Source organism: Manis javanica, chromosome X (genome assembly GCF_040802235.1).
Source record: "Manis javanica isolate MJ-LG chromosome X, MJ_LKY, whole genome shotgun sequence".
Classification (NCBI taxonomy): Eukaryota; Metazoa; Chordata; class Mammalia; order Pholidota; family Manidae; genus Manis; species Manis javanica.
This window is the reverse complement of record NC_133174.1, coordinates 51007103-51030525: the sequence shown is the minus strand read 5'-3', so window position 1 is coordinate 51030525 and position 23423 is coordinate 51007103. Positions and strand designations below refer to the sequence as shown.

Here is a 23423-nt window from a genome sequence, read left to right as displayed (position 1 = left end):
CAGGAATTGGATATTAATGGGTGCAGGACATCCTGAGTGTGTAAGTCAATGAAGGCAACTGCCATGAATTAAATGTCAACACAAGCATAGACTATTAATTTGCAAACTGTTGAAAGATACTAATTAATGGCTCAATTGGATGGTGAGAAGAGATAAGGGATGTGGGATTTTGGTAGGAGTTGATAAAGGGTATTGAAGCCAGGGTTGAGGATCTTCCTTAAGTATGCCTAGATTGACCTCATTGGAAGCTGTGTTAGGGAAGACAAAGTGGAGGTCGGACAGGGACAGAAGTTTTAAGTCGATCACTACAGTACTTCTTATTAGAGGCTAAACACTTAAGAAAGGTGTTAGGAAAATCACATAAAGCTTTTAGATGAAAGCAAGTAACAATAATTTATTGTCACCAAAGACATTTTCACATACTAATGATTTCTAATAAAGATAGTAACCACTCCTAAAAATCTACACCAGTAGGTTCAGAATGGAAGACCATGGCTTCTTTTGTTCTGACTTGTGGTGTGCCCTGGGTCTTGTTATTCTCTTGGTGCTCTCTTAACAGACCAATTGCTCTTTCATTGATTCTTCCCTTTCATCTTTTGGCCAAGTGTATTAATTCACAAATATGTCCTTAACATTTTAAAAAGACCATACCTGGGTACTTCTGAATCTGTTGGCTGAGCTCATCCAAATTGATCTCCCCTGGCCAGCTTCCTGAGATGGCTAAGACATTCGCTGTGAGGAATCATTTGGATTTGCCAGTTCCTCTTCCCTTTGGGAAAGTTTTCCTGCCTGGGCCTATTGCCAAATTGTTTACAAAGTTATTAAAGCCTTTTAGATTGCTCCTGTAAGAAGTAAAACTTCAGAGATGTGAATGGATCTAGCTAAATCAGTAACTACTAACATGAGTAAAAATGTTTGTGCTTAACCAGCTTCTGAGAAAGGACCCTATGACTTTTGGGGTTCATGTCATAGGGAATGGTGAGCAAAGCTCCATACTCTAGAGTCTTTGCACTGTGAAGACCTTTGCTTGAGATCCAGCTTTCCTAATTACTCACAGGTAGAGTGAATTCCTTTTCTAAACTTCAGTTTCCTCATATGTAGAATGGCAATGATTATTCTCTGTCTAGTTCATGGAACTGAAATGAGGTCCCCAAACGCTTAGGAAGTGATAAAGCTCTTGAGGAAGAGCAGAGGCATCCTTACTTTAAGCTTTTCCTTTGTTTGCAGGGCTACCTGAAGCAATGCCGGAAGAGAAGGGATATGTTCAGTGATGAGCAAATGAAGGTAATCTTTGGAAACATTGAAGACATCTACAGGTTTCAGATGGGCTTCGTGAGAGACTTGGAAAAACAGTACAATAATGATGACCCCCACCTCAGCGAGATAGGACCCTGCTTCCTGGAGCACGTAAGCATTTTCCCCTTTGGGGAAGGTTTTGAGAGAGGTTAGGAAACAATGGAAGGATTATCTGTATTATCTGGTCCTGCACAGCTGCTTTGTCTTCTGACAGGAGCTGGATTCCTCCCTGACCCTGATGTTGACCCCCTTGCCAGGGCATGGGGACTTAGGAATGTACTGTAATTTGGTCTAAGACTCATTTTCTTTACTGTTCCCTTTCCTTTTCTCTCTCCTTCTGGGCAGTTACCAGTAGGATTTTTCATCAGCTTCTCTTTTTGTTTCTGTTGGGTTCAGTTTCCATGAAACTCAGTGTTTTGGGAGGGAATCTTGAACATTCTCACTGCATGAAAAACTAGGAATCTGAGAAATAGGAGAATCCATGGTCAGCATGAAAGTAGGCTGCTGCAAGGTATTTATGGGAGAGCACTAGGGTGGGGGAAATGACAAGTGTAGGGAAAGGGGCCATGTGACTTAGAGGAAGGAGTGTTAGGAAACAGGAAAGTGAGGATTTCAGTCCTGTCTGTAAATGACTGGGTAACTTTAGGTAAGTCCCTCACCTTCTTTGGCCTTCCTCATATGGAATATGAGAAGCTTTCATTGTATACCTCTGTGGTTTTTTAATATCTTTTAGGTGTCATTTGCAGGCAACCTATTTGTTTTGACAACTTCTTTTCCCCCTTTTCATGAAGTATTTATTTTTAAAGAGGTAATATGTGCACATGATACAAAATTCAAATGACTCATAAAACGTGCAGCTAAAAGTAAGTCTTCTTGCAAATTCTCCTGCTTTGCCTATGGGAATGTGTGCTGGGGAGATATCCCTAAGACCACCTCTATGATTGGTGATTTGCTAGAAGGACTCATAGGACTCAGGATGTAGTCATACTCACAGTATGATTTATTACAGCTAAAAATACAAAACAAAATCAGCAGAAGGAAAAGACACATGGGTCAAAGTCTGAAAGAAACTAGGTGAAAGCTTCCAAGAGTTCTCTCCAAGAGGGGTCACACAGGTGACAACACATCTGAAATGTTGTCTACCAGAAAAACTCATTAGGGACTCATTGCCCCAGATTTTTATGGGGGGCTGGTCACATAGACACCCTCTGCCTAGCATGTACTAAAATCCAGACTCCCAGAAAAAGAGCAGATGTTCAACATAAATCATACTGTTTATAAAAACAGTTTAGGCACAGTGAGTCACTCTTGTTAGGGAATAGTGAGAACCCTCTTGAGAGCCAAGTTCCAAGATGCCAGTCAAGGGCCAACCTTTCAATCAGACTTCTAAGGATAGCAGTCTCAGTTCTGACATGTTAACTCTTCTGCAGAGTATTTAAACTAGTTCAGCCACTCCAGAAAATACCTGGGTAGGTATTTACCAAAGTTAAGCATATGTATGATCTAGTTGTTCCATTCCTGAATTTATATCCCAGAGAAATTCCCACACAGGTTCATGAGGGAACATTTGCAAGGCTGTTGATTTCATGGCAGTGTTGTGTGGTGGAGTGCAATTAGAAGCAACTTAGATGTTTATCATTAGGGGATGGATAAGAATCATATGGGGGATGCTTACTGTGGGGTAGTGTGTAGCAAGAAAGAACAGAATAGATGAATGTACTGTATAGCAATATGGGTAGGTATCATAGTGATGAGTGCAGAAGGTAAAACAGAATAGTGCTTCTCAATTGGAGCCTGCCTTGTGCTTTATAGGGTGTTTAATAGCATTCCTGGTCTCTATTCCAGTAGCATACCCACAATATTTGTAGCAACCAAAAATGTCTCCAGCCATTGTAAGATGTCTCCTGAGGAACAAAAAGAACCACACTGATCTATTGAAATGATCATATGCTTCTACCCATAATCTGCAAATGTGGTTTGGATGATTTTTATATGTTAAATGAACATTGTATTACTGAGATAAATCCTACCAGTCATGGTATATTATCCTTTTCTCTGTATTTCTTAGCTTTTTATTTAAAAAATTAGTTTACCCTTATATTATTCTGTTCTGGGATTTCATTTCTTATCAGATTTGTTTAGGTAAAATTTACTTACAATAAGATTCACCAATTATAAGTTTATAACTCAATGAGCTTTAACAAATATATATATAATTGTATATGTAACTACCAACATGATCGACATATAGAACATTTTGATCACTTCAAGTTATCTCTTTCTGTCTTTGTAGTCAGTCTATGCTCCCACCACTCACCCTTGGTGAACACTGATTTGCTCTCTGTTACTGTAATTTTACTTTTCTGACAACATCGTATAAATGGAATCATGCAGTAGTAATCATTTGTTGTGTAGCTTTGTTCACTTGACATAATGTCTTTAATATTCATCCATTTTGTTGCATGTATCACTAGTTGATTTTTATTACTTACTAATACCACCCATCATAGGTACATTCCAGGACATCTGGATTATTTACTAGGTTGTTTACATCTGTGGGTTTACCAGGGTTGCATAGTAAGTGTTCTGAAATTTTATAACACTACCAAACTCTTTTCTAAAGATGCTATACCTATTTGCATTCTCACTTCTAATATATGAGTTCCAATTGCTCCACATGGTTGCCAGCACTTGGTATTATCAATATTTTTTTTATTTTAGCCATTCTAATAGGTGTGTAGTGGTATTTCATTGTTCTAATTTGCATTTCCCTAATAACTAATGATGTTGAGCATTTTTTTCATGTGCTTATATGCCATGTGTATAAAATTTTGGTTAAGTGTCTGTTCATGTCTTATTTTACTACAGTTTTTTAGTAAGGTATTACTGATATGCACTCTTATGAATATTTCACATGAAAAGCAATGTGGTTACTACATTCACCCATATTATCAAGTTCTTCCCCATACCCCATTGCAGTCAATGTCCATCAGTGTAGTAAGATGCCACAGAGTCACTACTTGTCTTCTCTGTGCTACACTGTCTTCCATGTGACCCCCACACACCATGTGTGAAAATTATAATACCTCTTAATCCTCTTCTCCACCCCTCCCAACCCACCCTCCCACACCCCTCGCCTTTGGTAACCACTAGTCACTTCTCAGAGTCTGTGAACCTGATGCTGTTTTGTTCCTTCAGTTTTGCTTCGTTGTTATACCTCAAAATGAGGAAAATCATTTACTACTTGTCTTTCTCTGCCTGGCTTACTTCACTGAGCATAATAACCTCTAGCTCCATCCATGTTGTAGCAAATGGTAGGATTTGTTTCTTTCTTATGGCTGAATAGTATTCCATTGTGTGTATGTACCACCTCTTCTTTATCTATTCATCTACTGATGGGCACTTAGGTTGCTTCCATATCTTGGCTATTGTAAATAATGCTGCAATAAACATAGGGGTGCATATGCCTTTTTGAATCTGGGAACTTGTATTTGTTGGGCATATTCCTAGGAGTGGAATTCCTGGGTCAAAAAGTATTTCTATTTTTAGTTTTTTAGGAACCTCCACATTGCTTTCCACAATGGTTGAACTAATTTACATTCCCACCAGCAGTGTAGGAGGGTTCCTCTTTCTCCACATCCTCACCAACATTTCTTGTTGTTTGTCTTTTGAATGGTGGCTATCCTTACTGGTGTGAGGTGATATCACATTGTGGTTTTAATTTGCATTTCTCTGATCACTAGTGATGTGGAGCATCTTTTCATGTGCCTGTTGGCCATGTGAATTTCTTCTTTGGAGAACTGTCTGTTCAGGTACTCTAAACATTTTTTGATTGGATTATTTGCTTTTTGTTTGTTGAGGTACATGAGCTCTTTATATATTTTGGATGTCAACCCTTTATTGGATCTGTCATTTATGAATATATTTTCCCATACGGTAGGATGTCTTTTTGTTCTACTGGTGGTGTCCTTTGCTGCGTGGAAGCTTTTCAGTTTGATGTAGTCCCACTTCTTCATTTTTGCTTTTGTTTCCCTTGCCCGGGAAGATATGTTCATGAAGAAGTCCCTCATATTTATGTCCAGGAGATTTTTGCCTATGTTTTTTTCTAAGAGTTTTATGGTTTCATAACTTCCATTCAGGTCTTTAATCCATTAAAAATTTACTTTTATGTATGGGGTTAGACAGTGATCCAGTTTCATTCTCATACATGTAGCTGTTCAGTTTTGCCAACACCAGCTGTTGAAGAGGACATACATTTCCCCATTGTATGTCCATGGCTCCTTTATCATATATTAATTGACCATATATGTTTGGGTTAATATCTGGACTCTCTATTCTGTGCCACGTGTCTATGGCTCTGTTCTTGTGCCACTACCAAATTGTCTTGATTACTGTGGCTTTGTAGTAGAGCTTTAAATTGGCAAGTGAGATCCCCCCTGCTTTATTCTTCCTTCTTAGGTCTTAGGATTGCTTTGGCTATTTGGGGTCCTTTGTGGTTCCATATGAATTTTTGAACTAATTGTTCCAGTTCGTTGAAGAATGCTGTTGGTAGTTTGATAGGCCTTACATTGAATCTGTAGATTGCTTTAGGCAGAATAGCCATTTTGACAGTATTAATTCTTTCTAGCCAAGAGCATGGGATGAGTTTCCATTTCTTAATGTCTTCTTTAATTTCTCTTAAGAGTGTCTTGTGGTTTTCAGGGTATAGGTCTCTCACTTCCTTGGTTAGGTTTATTCCTAGGTATTTTATTCTTTTTGTTGCAATTGTGAATGGAATTGTTTTCCTGATTTCTCTTCTCTGCTAGTTCATTGTTAGTGTATAGGAAAGCAACAGATTTCTATGTACTAATTTTGTAACCCGCAACTTTGCTGAGTTCAGATATTAGTTCTAGTAGTTTTGGAGTGGAGTCTTTAACATTTTTTCATGTACAATATCATGTCATCTGCAAATAGTGACAGTTTGGCTTCTTCTTTACCAAATGTCATCTGCAAATAGTGACAGTTTGGCTTCTTCTTTACCAATCTGGATGCCTTGTATTTCTTTGTTTTGTCTAATTGCCATGGCCAGGACCTCCAGGACTATGTTGAATAACCGTGCGGAGAGTGGGCATCCCTGTCTTGTTCCTGATGTTAAAGGAAAAGCTTTCAGATTCTCGCTGTTTAGTATGATGTTGGCTGTGGGTTTGTCATATGTGGCCTTTATTATACTGAGGTACTTGCCCTCTATACCCATTTTCTTGAGAGTTTTTATCATGAATGGATGTTGAATTTTGTCATATGCTTTTTCAGCATCTATGGAGATGATCACATGGTTTTTGTCTTTCCTTTTGTTGACATATTGGATGATGTTGATGGATTTCCGAATGTTGTACGATCCTTGCATCCCTGAGATGAATCCCACTTCATCATGGTGTATGATCTTCTTGATGTATTTTTTAATTCGGTTTGCTAATATTTTGTTGAGTATTTTTGCATCTATGTTCATCAGGGATATTGGTCTGTAATTTTATTTTTTGGTGGGGTCTTTTCTTGGTTTTGGTATTAGAGTGATTCTGGCTTCATAGAATGAGTCTGGAAGTCTTTCCTCCTCTTCTATTTTTTGGAAAACTTTAAGGATAATCGCTATTATGTCTTCTCTATATGTCTGATGAAATTCAGTGGTCAATCCATCGGGTCCAGGGGTTTTGTTCTTGGGAAGTTTTTTGATTACTAATTCAATTTCTTTGCTTATAATTGGTCTGTTTAGATTTTCTGTTTCTTCCTTGGTCAGTCTTAGAAGGTTGTATTTTTCTGGGACATTGTCTATTTCTTCTAGGTTTCCCAGCTTGTTAGCATATAGGTTTTCATCGTATTCTCTAATAATTTTTTGTATTTCTGTGGGATCCATCATTATTTTTCCTTTCTCATTTCTGATGCTGTTCATCTGTGTAGCTTCTCTTTTTCTCTTAATAAGTCTGGCTAGGGGCTTATGTATTTTGTTTATTTTCTCAAAGAACCAGCTCTTGGTTTCATTGATTTTTTTTATTGTTTTATTCTTCTCAGTTTTATTCATTTCATCTCTGATCTTTATTATGTCCCTCCTTCTGCTGACTTTGGGCCTCATTTGTTCTTCTTTTCCCAGTTTCAATAATTGTGACTTTAGACTATTCATTTGGGATTGTTCTTCCTTCTTTAAATAGGCCTGGATTTCTATGTACTTTCCTCTTAGAACTGCCTTCACTGTGTCCCACAGAAGTTGGGGCTTTGTGCTGTTGTTGTCATTTGTCTCCATATATTGCTTGATCTCTATTTTAATTTGGTGATTGATCCATTGATTATTTAGGAGCATGTTGTTAAGCCTCTATGCGTTTGTGAGCCTTTTTGTTTTCTTTGCACAATTTATTTCTAGTTTTATGCCTTTGTGGTCTGAGAAGTTGGTTAGTAGGATCTCAATCTTTCTGACTTTACTGAGGGTCTTCTTGTGGCCTAGTATGTGGCGTCTTCTGGAAAATCTTCCATGTGCACTTGAGGAGAATGTGTGTCCTGGTGCTTTTGGGTGTAGAGTTCTGTAGATGTCTATTAGGTCCATCTGTTCTGTGTGTTGTTCAGTGCCTCTGTGTCCTTACTTATTTTCTGTCTGGTGGATCTGTTGTTTGAAGTGAGTGGTGTGTTGAAGTCTCCTAGAACGAATGCACTGCATTCTATTTCCTCCTTTAATTCTGTTAGTATTTGTTTCATATATGTTGGTGCTCCTGTATTGGGTCCATATGTATTTATAATGGTTATATCCTCTTGGTAGACTGACCCCTTTATCATTATGTAATGTCCTTCTTTATCTCTTGTTACTTTCTTTGTTTTGAATTCTATTTTGTCTGATAAAAGTAGTATAACACCTTCTTTTTCCTCCCTATTGTTTGCATGAAATGTCTTTTTCCATCCCTTGACTTTTAGTCTGTGTTTGTCTTTGGGTCTGAGGTGTATCTCTTGGAAGCAGCATATAGATGGGTCTTGCTTTTTTATCTATTCCTTTACTCTGTGTCTTTTGATTGGTGCATTCTGTCCATTTACATTTAGGGTGATTATTGAAAGATATGTACTTATTGCCATTGCAGGCTTTGGATCTGTGGTTACAAAAGGTTCAAGGGTAGCTTCTTTACTATCCAACCATCTAACTTAACTGTCTTATTAAGCCATTATAAACACAGTCTGATGATTCTTTATTTCTCTCCCTTCTTATTCCTCCTCCTCCATTCTTTATATGTTAGGTGTTTTATTCTGTACTCTTTTGTGTTTCCTTTGACTGCTTTAGTAAGTAGTTGATTTTATTTTTTGCCTTTACTTAGTACTTGGTTGGTGTGCTTTCTTTGCTGTGATTTTATTTTCACTGGTGACATCTACTTAGTCTTAGGAGTACTTCCATCTAGAGCAGTCCTTTTAAAATATCCTGTAGAGGTAGTTTGTGTGAGGCACATTCCCCCAACTTTTGCTTGTCTGGGAATTGTCTAATCCCTCCTTCATATTTAAATGATAATCGTGCTGGATACAGTATCCTTGGTTCAAGGCCCTTCTGTTTCATTGCATTAAATATATCGTGCCATTCTCTTCTGGCCTGTAAGGTTTCTATTGTGAAGCCTGGTGGTAGCCTTATGGGTTTTCCTTTGTAGGTGACCTTTTTTCTCTCTCTGGCTGCCTTTAATACTCTGTCATTGTCATTGATCTTTGCCATTTTAATTATTATATGTCTTGGTGTTGTCCTGCTTGGGTACCCTGTGTTGGGAGTTCTGTGGGCTTCCATTTTCTGAGAGACTATTTCCTCCCACAGTTTGGGGAATTTTTCAGCAATTATTTTTTCCAAGACATTTTCTATCCCTTTTTCTCTCTTCCCTTCTTCTGGTACTCCTATAATGTGAATATTGTTCCATTTGGATTGGTCACACAGTTCTCTTAATATTCTTTCATTCCTGGAGATCCTTTTACCTTTCTCTGCTCCAGCTTCTCTGTGTTCCTGTTCTCTGATTTCTGTTTCATTAATGGGCTCTTGCACCTCATCCAGTCTCCTCGTAAGTCCTTCCAGAGATTGTTTTATTTCTGAATTCTCCCTCCCAACTTGATCCTTTAATTCTTGCATATTTCTGTGCAGCTCCATCAGCATGGTTATGACCTTTATTTTGAGTTCTTTTTCAGGAAGATTGTTTAAGTCTTTCTCCCCAGGCCCTCTCTCAGGTGTTATCTGGGTAATTCTGGACTAGACCAAATTCTTCTGCCTTTTCGTGGCATTAAAGGTAGCTGTAGGCAGGTACCGTGTGTGTCAGCTGGGAGAACAAAGTCCTTTCTTGCTTGTTGGTCACCTTGCCGTTCTCTGCTGCCTGTTTCAGTTACCTGCACACCTGGAGCAGCCTCTGGATTAATCCCCTAAGCTGCTGTGAGTAAGGTCACCATCAGGGTAGCCCAGAGCTCTTCCGGGAGTGGCAGGTGCACCGGGTGTGCTTTCCTGCAAGAATGGTGCTCCTCGGTGCCTTGCCCCTGTTTCCTCTGCCTGTGCCAGGTAGCTGCATGTCAGCGTCAGCCTCTGGGACTGTCCCGGATGGCTGCGCACCATTAGGTGATTCTGGGTGGTTGCTGTGGGCATGGCTGCTGTCCCGCTACTCTGCCTCTGTGGGCTGGCACAGCCTCTCTCCAGGTGTTCCGCCTCCATGGGTGCATGCAGTTGCTATCTGGCTGTTCCGCCACCCCTGTGGGTATGCCTACCCTCTCTCCAGCTTCTTGGCCACCGCGGACGCACATGGCCACTCTCCGGCTGCTTGGCCACTGTGGCAGGCCATGCCGGCCGGGGGAATGACTGGCAGCCTGCCTATCGCCATGAGGGGCTTCAGGGGTGTGTTGCCACCCAGGGGGCTGCAGCGCCCGAAGCTCCTCAGGATTCCCAGCTGCTGGGCTGAGTGTGCCAGGCTGCTTCCATCCAGCTGTGAGGCTGCTGTCCTCTTAAGACTTTCAGAAAACACTCGTTTTTCTTTTGTCCCAGAGGAGCCAGCTGCAAGGACCCACTCACAGATTTTACTTTTCTGTTTCTCTAATATCCAGCACACCATGCAATTTTTTTCTGCGCTCCTGGTGTGGATTACTAGAGCTGGTTATTTAGCAGTCCTGGGCTTCCACTCCCTCCCCATTCCCACTCCTTTCCTCCCTCTGGGGAGCTGGGTTGGGGGAGCAGTTGGTTCCTCCCAGGCCATGGCTTGTATCTTTCCCCCTTCCTGAGGTGCTGAGTTCTCTCAGATGTAGATGTAGCCTGGCTGTTGTACTGTATCCACTGGTCTCTTAGGAATAGTTGTGTTTGTTGTATTTTCAAAAATATATATGGTTTTTGGAGGAGATTTCCACTGCCCTACTCATGCCACCCTCTTGGCTCCTCTGTGATTGTGGTTTTAATTTGCATTTCCATGATGATTATCGATGTGGAGCATCTTTTCAAGTGCCTGTTGGCCATCTGAATTTCTTCTTTGGAGAATTGTCTGTTCATATGCTCTGCCCAATTTTTAATTGGGTTATTTGCTTTTTGGTTGTTGAGACATATGAATACTTTATATATTTTGGATGTTAACCCCTTTTTGGATATGTCATTTACAAATATATTCTCCCAAACTGTAGGATGCCTTTTTGTTCTGCTGATGGTGTCCTTTGCTGTATAGAAGCTTTTTAGCTTGGTGTAGTCCCCTTTGTTCATTTTTGCTTTTGTTTCCCTTGTCCGAGGAGATGTGTTCATGAAAAAGTTGCTCATGTTTATATTCAGGAGATTTTTGCCAATGTTGTCTTCTAAGAGTTTTATGGTTTCATGACTTTTATTAAGGTCTTTGATCCATTTCAAGTTTACTTTTGTGTATGGAGTTAGGCAATAATCCAATTTCATTCTCTTCCATGTAACTGTCAAGTTTTGCCAACACCAGTTGTTGAAGAGGCTGTTATTTCCCCATTGTATGTCCATAGCTCCTTTATCATATATTAATAGACCGTATATGCTTGGGATTACATCTGGGCTCTCTAGTCTGTCCCATTGTTCTATGTGTCTGTTCTTGTGCCAGTACTAAATTTTCTTGATTACTATGGCTTTGTAGTAGAGCTTAAAGTCTGGGAGCATAATTCCCCCTGCATTATTCTTCCTTCTCAGTATTGCTTTGGCTACTCAGGGTCTTTTGTGATTCCATATGAATTTTAGATCTATTTGCTCTAGTTTGTTGAAGACTGCCATTGGTATTTTGATAGGGATTGCATTGAATCTATAGATTGCTTTAGGAGGATGGTCATTTTGTAAATATTAATTCTTCCAATCCATGAGCATCAGATGTATTTCCATTTCTTGGTACCTTCTTTAATTTCTCTCATGAGTGTGTTGTCGTTTTCAGGTTGTAGGTCTTTCACTTCCTTGTTTAGGTTTATTCCTAGGTATTTTATTCTTTTTGATGCAATTGTGAATGGAATTGTTTTCTTGATTTCTCTTTCTGCTAGTTCATTTTTAGTGTGTAGGAATGTAACAGATGTCTGTGTATTAATTTTATATCCTGTAATTTTACCAAATTCATATATTAGTTCTAGTAGATTTGGAGTGGATTCTTTAGGGTCTCTTGTGTACAATATCATGTCATCTGCAAACACTGAGAGTTTAACTTCATCCTTATCGACACAATTATTTCTTTGTGTTGTCTGATTGCTGTGGCTAGGAACTCCAGTAATATGTTGAATAAACGTGGGGAAGTGAGCATCGTTGTCTTGTTCCCAATCTTAAAGGAAAAGCTTTCAGCTTCTCACTGCTAAGTATAATATTGGCTGTGGGTTTGTCATATATGGCCTTTATTATGTTGAGGTTTTTGCCCTCTATAAACATTTTGTTGAGAGTTTTTATCATGAATGGATGTTAAATTTTGTCAAATGCTTTTTTGGCATCTATGGAGATGATCATGTGGTTTTTGTCTTTCTTTTTGTTGATGTGGTGGATGATGTTGATGCATATTCTAATATTGTACCATCCTTGCATCGCTGGAATAAATCCTACTTGGTCATGATGGATGATCTTTTTTATGTATTTTTGAAGTTTGTTTGCTAATATTTTCTTGAGTATTTTTGCATCTATGTTCATCATGGATATTGTTCTATAATTTTCTTTTTCTATGGTGTCTTTGCCTGATTTTTGGTATTAGAGTGATGCTGGCCTCATACTCTGAGGTTGGAAGGAGTCGCTCCTCTTCTACTTTTTCAGAAAACTTTAAGGAGGATGGGTATTAGGTCTTCAGTAAATGTTTGATAAAATTCAGCAGTGAAGCCAGCCATCTGGTCCAGGGGTTTTGTTCTTAGTTAGTTTTTTGATTACCAATTCAATTTCATTGCTGGTAATTAGTCTGTTTATATATTCTTTCTCCCTGGGTCAGCCTTGGGTGGTTGTATTTTTCTAGAAGAAAGTTGTCCATTTCTTCTAGGTTATTCAGTTTATTAGCATATGATTTTTCATAATATTCTCTAATAATTCTTTGTATTTCTATGGTATCCATAGAGATTTTCCCTTTCTCCTTTCTGATTCTGTTTATGTGTGTAGACTCTTTTTTTTCTTGATATGTCTGGCTAGGGGTTTATCTATTTTGTTTATTTTCTCAAAGAACCAGTTCCTGCTTTCATTGATTCTTTCTATTGTTTTATTCTTCTCAATTTTATTTATTTCTGCACTAATCTTTATTATGTCCCTCCTTCTACTGACTTTGGGCCTCATTTGTTCTTCTTTTCTAGTTTTGTTTATTGTGAGTTTAGACTGTTCATATGGGATTGTTCTTCTTTTCTGAGGTAGGCCTTATTGCAGTATACTTCTCTCTTAGCACAGCCTTCGCTGTGTCCTGCACATTTTTGTGATGCTGAATTATTGTTGTCATTTGTCTTCATATATTGATTGATATCTGTTTTTATTTGTTCATTGATCCATTGGTTATTTAGGAGCATGTTGTTAAGCCTCCATGTGTTTGTGGGATTTTTGGGGGTTTTTTTGTGGATTTATTTCTAGTTTCATATCTTTGTGGTCTGAGAAGCTGATTGGTACAGTTCCAATCTTTTTGAATTTATTGAGGCTGTTTTTGTGGCCTATTACATGATCTATTCTTGAAAGTGTGCCATGTGCACTTGAGAAGAATATGTATCCTGCTGCTTTTGGGTGGGGACTTCTGAAGATGTCTGTTAGGTCCATCTGTTCTAATGTGTTGTTCAATGCCTCTGTCTCCTTACTTATTTTCTCTCTGGTTGATCTGTCCTTTGGAGTGAGTGGAGTGTCAACGTCTCCTAGAGTGAATGCATTTTATTTTCCCCTTTAATTCTGTTAGTATTTGTTTCACATATGTAGGTGCTCCTGCCTTGGGTGCATAGATTTATAATGGCTGTATACTCTTGTTAGACTGACCCCTTTATCATTATGTAATGTCTTCTTTGTCTCTTATGACTTTCTTTTTTTGAAGTGTATTTCATCTGATTACAAGTACTGCAACATCTGCTTTTTTCTCCCTATTGTTTGCATGAATTGTCTTTTTCCGTTCCTTCACTTTTAGGCTGTGTATATCTTTGGGTTTGAAGTGAGTCGCTTGTAGGCAGCATATAGATGGGTCTTACTTTTTTATCCATTCTGTAATTCTATGCCTTTGATTGGTGCATTCAGTCCATTTACATTTAGGGTGATTATCAACAGATATGTACTTATTGTCATTGCAGGCTTTGGATTTGTGGTTACCAAAGGTTCAGTGGCAGCTTCTTTACTGTCCAGCAGTCTACGTTACGTCACTTATTATGCTCTTATAAACACAGTCTGGTGATTCATTTTTTTCTCCCTTCTTTTTTTTCCTCCTCCTCTCCTAATATGTTAGGTAACATATTCTTTAATCTTTGTCTATCCCTTGACTGACTTTCAGGACAGTTCATTTAATTTTGCATGTGCTTAATAACTAATTGTTCTACTTTCCTTACTGTGGTTTCATTTTCTCTGGTGACAGGTATTTATCCTTAAGAACACTTCCATCTATAGCAGTACCTCCAAAATACACTGTAGAGGTAATACACTATACACAGTTTATAGGAGGTAAATTCTCTCAACTTTTGCTGGAAAGTGTTTAATCCCTCCTTCAAATTTAAATGATAATCTTTCCGGGTAGAGTATTCTTGGTTTGAGGCCCATCTGCTTCATTGCATTAAATATATCATGCCATTCCCTCTGGCCTACAAGGTTTCTGTTGATAAGTTTGATGATAGCCTGATGGGTTTTCCTTTGTATGTGATCTTTTTTCTCTCTGTCTGCTTTTAATAGTCTGTCTTTATCCTTGATCTTTGCTATTTTAATTATTATATGTCTTGGTGTTTTCTTCCTTGGATCCCTTGTGTTGGGAGATCTGTGCACTTCTATGGCCTGAGAGACTATTTTCTTCCCCAAATTGAGGAAATTCTCAGCAATTACCTCCTCAAAGACACCTTCTATCCCTTTCTCTCTCTCTTCTTCTCGTCTTACCCCTATAATAGGAATATTGTTCCATTTTGATTGGTTGCACAGTTCTGTTAATATTCTTTCATTCCTAGAGATCATTTTTTCTGTCTGTGCCTCAGCTTCTTTGTATCCCTGTTCTCTAATTTCTTTTCCACTTACGATATATGTATGTGGAGCACACAGAATGCAGACACAAGGTGCACGGGGTGCTGGATATTAGAGAAATGGAAAAGCAAAACCTGTGGGCAGGTCTTTGCAACCAGCACCCCTGAGACAAAAGAAAAGCAAGTGCTTTCTGCAAGTCTTAAAGAGACAGGGACTCCATAGCTGGACGAAGTTGTACCGGCAGCTGGGAATACCGGGGAAACTTAGGCACCCTAAACGGAGTCAGTGCAGCTCTGAAGCCTCTCACAAGACTAGGCAGCCTGCCATTCATTCCTCCAACTGCCGTGGACCCCAACACATGGACCCAGTAGCAGGAGAGTGGGAATGCGCACTGGGGGTGGAAGCACTGGAAAGAACTGAGAGCAGATCCATGACCCACGGGACAGGCTTGTGCTAGCCCACAGTGGCATGACCGAACAGCCCGGGTGCAGCTCGTGCACGCCGGCAGCAATGAAGCCAGAGCCCAGTAGAAGCCTGCATGGAAAAGCCCTGTGCACACAAGCAGCGGAGCCAGAGGGAGCAGGCACACTCCCAGGAGCCGACCGGAATCCCAGCCCAACACACAGCCTCCCAGGCCAGACCCAAAGGCCACTGCTGCTACACAGCTGCCCAGCAGGGTCACCATTAGCATGGAGGAGTGCACCTGGCATGCCTGCCACTCCCTGCAGGGCTCCACGCTGCTCTGACAGACACCCTGCCCACAGCAGCTTAGGAGATTAACCCGGTGGCCACTCACAGCAGCTTAGGAGATTAACCCAGTGGCTGCTCCAGGACTGCAGGTAGCCATCACAGGCAGCGAAGAAGGGCAAGGCATCCAGCAAGCAGGAAAGGACTTTCTTCTCCCAGCTGCCACACCCACAACCTGCCTACAGCCACTGCAATCACCATGAAAAGGCAAAAAAAATCTGGTCCAGTCCAAGATAGTTACACCTGAGAAAGGATCTGCAGAGGCAGACCTAACCAGTCTCCCTGAAAAAGAATTCAAAATAAAAATCATAAACATGCTGACAGAGCTGCAGAGAAATATGCAAGAGCTAAGGGATGAAGTCTGGAGGGAGATTACAGACATCCGGAGGGAGATCACAGATGTCTGAAGGGAGATTACAGAAGTGAAACAAACTCTGGAAGGATTTATAAGCAGAATGGATAGGATGCAAGAGGCCATTGATGGAATAGAAACCAGAGAACAGGAATGCATAGAAGCTAATGCAGAAAGAGATTAAAGGATCTCCAGGAATGAAACAATATTAAGAGAACTGTGTGACCAATGCGAAAGGGACAATATCCGCATTATAGGGGAACCAGAGGAAGAAGAGAGAGAAAAACGGATAGAAAGTATCTTTGAAGAAATGATTGCTGAGAACTTCCCCAAAGTGGGGGAGGAAATAGTTGCTCAGACTACGGAGGCACACAGAACACCCGAAAGATGGGATCCAAAGAGGTCAACACCAAGACACATAATAATTAAAATGGCAAAGATCAAGGACAGGGACAGAGTATTAAAGGCAGCCAGATAGAGTAAAAAGGTCACCTACAAAGGAAAACCCATCAGGCTATCATCAGACTTCTCAATAGAAACCTTACAGGCCAGAAGAGAATGGCATGATACATTGAATGCAATGAAACAGAAGGGCTAGAACTAAGGATACCATATCCAGCACGATTATCATTTAAATATGAAGGAGGGATTAAAGAATTCCCAGACAAGCAAAAGTTGAGGGAATTTGCCTCCCACAAACCACCACTACAGGGTATCTTAGAGAGACTGCTGTAGATGGGAGTACTCCTAAAAAGAGCACAAAACAAAACACCCAACATATAAAGAATGGAGGAGGAGGAAAAAGAAGGGAAAGAAATAATCCTCAGACTGTGTTTATAACAGCTCAATAAGCAAGTGAGGTCAGACAGTAAGGTAGTAAACAAGCTAACCTTGAACCTTTGGTAACCACAAATCTAAAGCCTGCAATGGCAATAAGTACATATCTTTCAATAATCACTAACAGTAAATGTACTGATGCACCAATCAAAAGACACAGAGTAATAGAGTGGATAAAAAAGCAAGACCCATCTATATGCTGCTTACAAGAGACTCACCTCAAACCCAAAGACATGCACAAATTAAAAGTCAAGGGTTGAAGAAAGATATTTCATGGAAACAACAGAGAGGAAAAAGCAGGTGTTGCAATACTAGTACGACACAAAATAGACTTCAAAATAAAGAAAGTAACAAGAAATAATGAAGGACATTACATAATGATAAAGGGCTCAATTCAACAACAGGATATAACCATTATAATCATATATGCACCCAATACAGGAGCACCAATATATGTCAAACAAATACTAACAGAATTAAAGGAGGAAATAGAATGCAACGCATTCACTTTGGGAGACTTTAACACATCACTCACCCCAAAGGACAGATCCACCAGACAGAAAATAAGTAAGGACACAGAGGCACTGAACAAGCTAGAACAGATGGAAATAATAGACATCTATAGAACTCTACATCCAGAAGCAACAGGATACACATTCTTCTCAAGTGCACATGGAACATTCTCCAGAATAGACGACATACTAAGCCACAAAAAGAGACTCAGTAAATTCCAAAAGATTGAAATCCTACCATACAACTTTTCAGGCCACAAAGGTATAAAACTAGAAATAAATTGTACAAAGAAAGCAATAAGGCTGATAAACTTATGGAGGCTTAACAACGTGCTCCTAAATAATCAATGGATCAATGACCAAATTAAAATGGAGATCCAGCAATATATGGAAACAAATGACAACAATAACACAAAGCCCCAACTTCTGTGGGATGCAGCAAAAGCACGCTTAAGAGGAAAGTATATAGCAATCCAGGCATATTTAAAGAAGGAAGAACAATCCCAAATGAATAGTGTAATGTCACAATTATCGAAATTAGAAAAAGAAGAACAAATGAGGCCTAAGGTCAGCAGACGGAGGGACACAATAAAGATCAGAGAAGAAAAAAATAAAATTGAGAAGAATAAAACAATAGAAAAAATCAATGCAACCAAGAGCTGATTCTTCAAAAAAATAAACAAAATAGATAAGCCTCTAGCCAGACTTAATAAGAGAAAAAGAGAGTCAACACACATCAACAGAATTAGAAATGAGGAAGGAAAAATCACGACGGACCCCACAGAAATACAAAGAATTATTAGAGAATACTATGAAAATCTATATGCTAAGAAGCTGGAAAACCTAGGAGAAATGTACAACTTCTTCGAAAAATACAACCTTCCAAGACTGACCCAGAAAGAAACAGAAGATCTAAACAGACCAATTACCAGCAATGAAATTGAATAGGTAATCAAAAAACTACCCAAGAACAAAACCCCCGGGCCAGATGGATTTACCTGGGAATTTTATCAGACATACAGAGAAGACATAATATCCATTCTCCTTAAAGTCTTCCAAAAAATAGAAGAGGAGGAAATACACCCAAACTCATTCTATGAAGCCAACATCACCCTAATACCAAAACCAGGCAAAGACCCCACCCAAAAAGGAAACTGCAGACCAATATCCCTGATGAATGTAGATGAAAAAGTACTCAACAAAATATTAGCAAACTGAATTCAAAAATACATCAAGAGGATCATACACCATGACCAAGTGGGATTCATCCCAGGGATGCAAGGATTTTACAACATTCGAAAATCCATCAACATCATCCACCACATCAACAGAAAGAAGGACAAAAACCACATGATCATCTCCATAGATGCTGAAAAAGCATTCGACAAAATTCAACATCCATTCATGACAAAAACTCTCAACAAAATGGGCATAGAGGGCAAGTACCTCAACATAATAAAGGCCATATATGATAAACCCACAGCTAACATCATACTGAACAGCGAGAGGCTAAAAGCTTTTCCTCTGCGATCGGGAACAAGACAGGGATGCCCACTCTCCCCACTGTTATTAAACAGTACTGGAGGTCCTAGCCATGGCAATTAGACAAAACAAATAAATACAAGGAATCCCGATTGGTAAAGATGAAGTCAAACTGTCACTATTTGCAGATGCCATGATATTGTACATAAAAAACCCTGACTCCACTGCAAAACTACTAGAACTGATATCGGAATTCAGCAAAGTTGCAGGATACAAAATTAACACAGAGAAATCTGTAGCTTTCCTATACACTAACAATGAACTAATAGAAAGAGACATCAGGAAAACAATTCCATTCACAATAGCATCAAAAAGAATAAAATACCTAGGAATAAACCTAATCAAGGAAGTGAAAGACCTATACCCTGAGAACTGCAAGACACTCTTAAGAGAAATTAAAGAGGGCACTAACAAATGGAAATTCATCCCATGCTCCTGGCTAAGAAGAATTAATATCATCAAAATGGCCATCCTGCCCAAAGCATTATACAGATTCGATGTAATTCCAATCAAATTACCAACAGCATTCTTCAATGAACTGGAACAAATAGTTCAAAAATTCATATGGAACTGTCAAAGACCCCAAATAGCCAACGCATTCCTGAGAAGGAAGAATTAAATTGGGGGGATCTCGCTCCCCAACTTCAAGCTCTAATACAAAGCCACAGTAATCAAGATAATTTGGTACTGGCACAAGAACAGAGCCACAGACCAGTGAAAAAGAATAGAGACTCCAGACATTAACCCAAACATATGTGGCCAATTAATATTTGATAAAGGAGCCATGGACATACAATGGGGAAATGACAGTCTCTTCAACCATGGTGCTGGCAAAACTGGACAGCTACATGTTAAGAGAATGAAACTGGATCACTGTCTAACACAATACACAAAAGTAAATTTGAAATGGATCAAAGACCTGAATGTAAGTCATGAAACCATAAAACTCTTAGAAGAAAACATAGGCAAAGGTCTCATGGACATAAACATGAGTGACTTCTTCATGAACATATCTCCCCGGGCAAGGGAAACAAAGGCAAGAATGAACAAGTGGGACTATATCAAGCGAAAGAGCTTCTGTACAGCAAAGGACACCATCAATAGAACAAAAAGGTATCCTACAGGATGGGAGAATATATTCATAAATGACAGATCCAATAAAGGATTGACATCCAAAATATATAAAGAGCTCACACACCTCAACAAACAAAAAGCAAATAATCCAATTAAAAAATGGGCAGAGGAGCTGAATAGACAGTTCTCTTAATAGAATTTCTCTAAAGAAGAAATCCAGATGGCCAACAGGCACATGAAAAGATGCTCCACATCGCTAATCATCAGAGAAATGCAAATTAAAACCACAATGAGATATCACCTCACACCAGTAAGATCACCATCATCGAAAAGACAACAACAAATGTTGGTGAGGTTGTGGAGAAAGGGGAACCCTCCTACACTGCTGGTGGGAATGTAAACTAGTTCAACCATTGTGGAAAGCAGTATTGAGATTCCTCAGAATGCTCAAAATAGAAATACCATTTGACCCAGGAATTCCACTTCTAGGAATTTACCCTAAGAATGCAGCACTCCAGTTTGAAAAAGACAGATGCACCCCTATGTTTATCGCTGCACTATTTACAATAGCCAAGATATGGAAGCAACCTAAATGTCCATCAGTAGATGAATGGATAAAGACGTTGTGGTACATATACACAATGGAATATTACACAGCCATAAGAAAAAAACAGATCCTACCATTCTCAACAACATGGATGGTGCTAGAAGGTATTATGCTCAGTGAAATAAGCCAAGCGGAGAAGGACAAGTACCAAATGATTTCACTCATATGTGAAGTATAAGAACAAAGGAAAACTGAAGGAACAAAACAGCAGCAGACTCACAGAACCTAAGAATGGACTAATAGTTACCAAAGGGAAAGGAACTGGGGACGATGGGTGGGAAGGGAGGGATCAGGGCCGGAAAAAGGAAAGAGGGCTTTATGATTAGTATGTATAGTGCGTGGGGGGCACGGGGAGGGCTGTCCAACACAGAGAAGGCAAGTAGTGATTTTACAGCATATTGCTACGCAGATGGACAGTGACTGTGAAGAGGTATGTGTTGGGGACTTGGTGAAGGGGGGAACCTAGTAAACATAATGTTCTTTCTGTAATTGTAGATTAATGATACCAAAATAAAAAAAAAATAAGCAGAGTACCTAAACAGACTTTTCCAAAAAAGAAATACAGATGCCCAACAGGCACATGGAAAGATGTTCCTCATCACTAATCACCAGGGATATGCAAATCAAAACCACAATGAGGTATCACCTCACACCAGTCAGAATGGCCACTATCCAAAAGACAAACAAATGTTGGCGAGTATGTAGAGAAAAGGGGACCCTCACACACAACTGGTAGTATTGCAAATTGGTGCAATTACTATGGAAAATGGTATGGAGATTCTTCAGTATATGTTTTTCTAATTTTTTTTATCTGTATGGCTTACCTATTTAGTTATTTTAAGATAGTTTTTTAAGTCCATGTTTTTTTAACTTCATATTGATTTTTTTGTCTATCAGTTTCTATTAACTATTATTTCTCATAGGTTTGTTCATGTTTTATATTCTTACACATTATATTGCTTCTGAATGAGTGCTGAACAATGTATGATAAAACTTGCAGATTTTTTTAAACTTGGAAATAATTTCAAACTTACAGAAAAGTTGAAAAATAAGACTAATACCAAGAACACCCATATACTATTTACCTAGGTTCATCTCTTATTAACATTTCACTGCTTTTGTTTTATCATTTGAATGTGTTCTCCCTCTCTCTTCTTGCTCTCTCCTCCTCTCTAAATGCATATTTATATATACACACATACATGCACTCATATTTTTTCCTCAGCCATTTGTGTTTAATTTGCATGTGTCATGGCCTCTTTACCCCTAAATACTCCAAGGTGTATTTTGGTAAGACAATTTGGAGACAATTTGAAACTCTGGATGGAATGAGTCCTACAAATAAATAAATTTGTTATATTTTTCCAGCTTCTCTAGCTTTTCTCAGTTCTAGGATCTGTCTAAAACAACTTGGTTTTCTATTGCCAGAAATAGAACCTCTTACCTATCTCTTTTTATGAGCAAGTGCCAGAGCTTTACTGCCACAGTGTGTTTTACTATTGTCAGGTCTGGTCTCCCCTCATTACCCTTCCTTTATAGAATTTCTTTATTATTCCTACTTATTTAATTTTTCTGTATGAATTTTTACAATGAGTTTGTCTAGTTCCCAAATAATTCCTATTTTCATTATTAAATTATGAATCAATTTAGGAAATATTAATGTTATCACTTTAATATACTTATATTAGAACAGGGTATGATATTCCAGTTCTCCAAAACTTGGAGTCCTCCGTAGCCTTTCCCTTTCTCTCTGTTTTTCCTCTGCTCACAGCAAGATGGATTCTGGATATACTCTGAGTATTGTAACAACCATCTGGACGCCTGCATGGAGCTCTCCAAACTGATGAAGGACAGCCGCTACCAGCACTTCTTTGAGGCCTGTCGCCTCTTGCAGCAGATGATTGACATTGCTATTGATGGTTTCCTTTTGACTCCAGTGCAGAAGATCTGCAAGTATCCCTTACAACTGGCTGAGCTCCTCAAGTATACTGCCCAGGACCATAGGTAAGGGATTGAGGGAGATAAGAGTGAGGGAGAGAACATCCTCTGCATGTTGGTCCTTATTGAGAATGTATGTCCTTTTTCCATTTTTTAGCTTCTGTTACCTTGTCTGCAAAATGGGATGATGATATATTCTTCTTTACCTCACAAGTTTGTTAATGTAAGGTGAGGGAATATTTGTGAGAGTTGCTTATAAAGTTGTTTGTATAGACACAAAACTTGAATGCATCATCATTATTGTACAACTTAGACTCCTTCTTCAGGGAGCTTAGAGCTTGGTCCTTAGTCCGGAGTTCAGCCAAGTGAATCAATTGAGATAGAATAACTGTTTAACTGTTTATTCTACTCTGCTTGATAAATTTAAGTATCCTGACAACAGGTTGCCCAACTTGTACTGACCTTAAGTTTCTTCTGCAAGTCTACATCCCTGGTCTTCTTTAATCCTTTCCTCCCTTCTCAGCCTCATCCCAACTGTATCTTCCCCTTAGATCCAGAGCATGACTGGAGCAAAATAGACTTGAGACTTCCCCTGAGGTTTTTTCCAAAGTTTTTCAGTATTTTCAAGAAAACCAACCAAAAGAAGACCAAGGAGTTTATCTCTCTCTGAATGGAAATATACCCCTAACCACTACCAGTAAGGTATATGTTGTATATGTTGGGGATGGTCTGCAGTGAACCATCCCCTACTCTTTTACATGCTTTACTTGGTAACCTAGAGCCTTTAGCCTGTTTCCAGCTTGCCTTTACTTGATATTAAATTCCTGACCTTAGACTTGATCCAGCTCTCAGCTCTCTTCATGACTGAGTCCTCCAAGAAGAAGGCCTTTGCCCAATTTCCCTTAGCTTTCTGCTTGATTCTCAATAGGCCTGCTTCCC

General features: G+C 39.2%; 1 protein-coding gene across 13 annotated transcripts in view; it reads left to right on the top strand.

Moving 5' to 3' along the window:
- Positions 1-23423, top strand: part of ARHGEF9 (Cdc42 guanine nucleotide exchange factor 9) — a 442967-nt gene that overhangs the window by 351951 nt on the left and 67593 nt on the right. For all 13 annotated transcript variants that reach the window (XM_073228002.1, XM_073228001.1, XM_073228005.1 and 10 more), the window contains 2 exons: positions 1228-1407; positions 22318-22550. In XM_073228002.1, the coding sequence (XP_073084103.1) occupies positions 1228-1407; positions 22318-22550 (413 nt within the window). The remainder of the gene's footprint in view (positions 1-1227; positions 1408-22317; positions 22551-23423) is intronic.